The sequence below is a fragment of the Condylura cristata genome, unplaced genomic scaffold (assembly GCF_000260355.1).
Source record: "Condylura cristata isolate star-nosed mole 26May11 unplaced genomic scaffold, ConCri1.0 scaffold00023, whole genome shotgun sequence".
NCBI classification, from domain to species: Eukaryota; Metazoa; Chordata; class Mammalia; order Eulipotyphla; family Talpidae; genus Condylura; species Condylura cristata.
In genome coordinates this window covers 7,135,476-7,137,385 of record NW_004567124.1, presented here as the reverse complement: position 1 = coordinate 7,137,385, position 1,910 = coordinate 7,135,476, and the positions used below count along the sequence as shown (strand labels likewise).

At 45.7% G+C, this 1,910-nt stretch overlaps 1 protein-coding gene across 2 annotated transcripts in view; it reads right to left on the bottom strand.

Annotated features, from left to right (window-relative positions):
* Window positions 1-1,063: 1,063 nt before the first annotated feature.
* Window positions 1,064-1,910, bottom strand: part of SPG21 (spastic paraplegia 21 (autosomal recessive, Mast syndrome)) — a 17,765-nt gene continuing 16,918 nt past the window's right edge. For both annotated transcript variants that reach the window (XM_004687677.2, XM_012728802.1), the window contains exon 9: window positions 1,064-1,772. In XM_004687677.2, coding sequence (XP_004687734.1) covers window positions 1,656-1,772 — 117 coding nt within the window. In that variant the 3' untranslated portion in view covers window positions 1,064-1,655. The remainder of the gene's footprint in view (window positions 1,773-1,910) is intronic.

Below are 1,910 nucleotides of genomic sequence, written 5' to 3'. Positions count from 1 at the left end.
TCTGCCACGCCATGTGGTCACCTCCGGGGCAGGCGGGGATCGAACTGATGCAGAAGTGGCTTAAGCTTCTTAGTGCTGTGCTTTAACCTGTTGCGCCACAAGGGAGGGCCCCCAGCAGGCTATTCTAATGGGCCTTGCTGGTTGGCCGATACTTGGTTGGGCCGGCATTACAGCTCATCTCCCCTGCCCAACCTGTCACCCTTCCACAAGCTCCCTTCCTTTGACCCTTAATAAACATCTTGCACCCAAAGTTTCATCTTTGCATCTGCTTCAGTTTGTGACATGGTGAGGGTGGGGGTCCAAAATGGCTGTATTTCTAGTTGGGGAATCTGAAGAATAATGATGCTAGGAACTGAGATAATGAGACCTAGGAGAGAAGGAGCAGATTTGGGCCATGACAACATGTGTGTAGTATTGCCCGGTAGTCTGGGATGCCTGACAGAAGGCTGACCAGTAGGCCTGAGATGACATGCAAGGGCCAACACTCACAATCAGTCAGGACTGGAAACACCAACTTGTAGTGAGTGACTAGGATATAGAGCAGGGAGTAGGCGAAGCTGTTAGAGGGCAGAAACTCACATGGGGAGAATCAGAAAAGAAAGTGGAGGATGGTGAGCCCCATGGCTCATCACCACATTAGGTGAGGCCAAGCAGCTCTTGCCTACAGGAGCATCCTGTGCAGTGGGAAGTTGAGACACACAATGCAAATGGCAGCGTCAAAGGAGCCACAGAGGCTAGCATCAAGCCCTGCCTTCATGGTTTGCCATCAAGACTCAAGGTAGAGAAGACACTGTGGTCTCCACGGAAAGATCCCTGGATCAGGGGTAAAGGTACACTCAGACCCAAGATGGCCATCCATCTTCTCTCAATAAATGAAGGTAGTTATTTAACAACAACAACAAAAACAAAACAAAACAAAACAAACAAACAAACAAACAAAAAAAACAACCCTGCACGTTAGAGAGTAATTCTCCTAAGAAGAGGGAAACACCATGGCCTGTTTTGCAGAGTCCTACGTCTGTAGGCCCAGCTGAGCAGATTCTGCAAAAATCACAAACACTACTCACTGAAGTTGAATTTTTATTCCAAATGTCTGTAATGTCTAGAAAGACAAGAGCTAAAACTGAAAACAAATTGGCTAACTGGAAATTAGAAGATGATTTGTAACAGAGCAGAGTGGGGAGGCAGTCTTGGCACTCTGACAAGTTATAAGTTACAAAGCATAAAAATAACCATTGTCTTTCGGACACAGTCTGTATATGCAGCATTTACAGCAAATAACATAAAAACAGAGGAAAGATGAAAGGAAAAAGAAAAAAAGAGAGAAAAGTAAAATCCCAAACCTCAGAAATTAACATTCACTTCAGAAAGCAACAGTGGAGATTTCTGGTAGCAAAATTTTCGCAATTTTTAAAATGGAAGTCTTTGAAAGTACTTCTTTAAATCCCAAAGCTAAAAAAACCCAAGAGGGAGCAGTTATACACTGGCTTAGAAGAGCTGCATCTGTGAGGAAGAAAACCATCAGTCCTTCTTCCCAACACAGTGCTAGCCGGCCAGCCTGACACAGCAGACAGAGGCCGGCCGACCGGCGTGTTACTGATTGTGCAGGACACGCGGGGCCACGGGCCACTTCGCAGCCGCGACAGCAGCCACAGCTACTGCTCCTCCTCGCTGATGCCCAGGTTGCTTTTCTGCACCTCCAGTTCCTCAGCACTGACCATTGACGGGTCAATGGCTGCGTATTTGGTTCCATGGAATTGCAGCAAATGTATCTGCAGAAACATTATTTTAATGACAGCATGGAGATGTTTTGTAGTTACAGAGCAATATATATTAGAGAGAAATAGGCAAACATAGAAAAGCCAAAGGAAAAATTTTTAAATGCAAATTTGGGATCTTTGTTCCTCCCT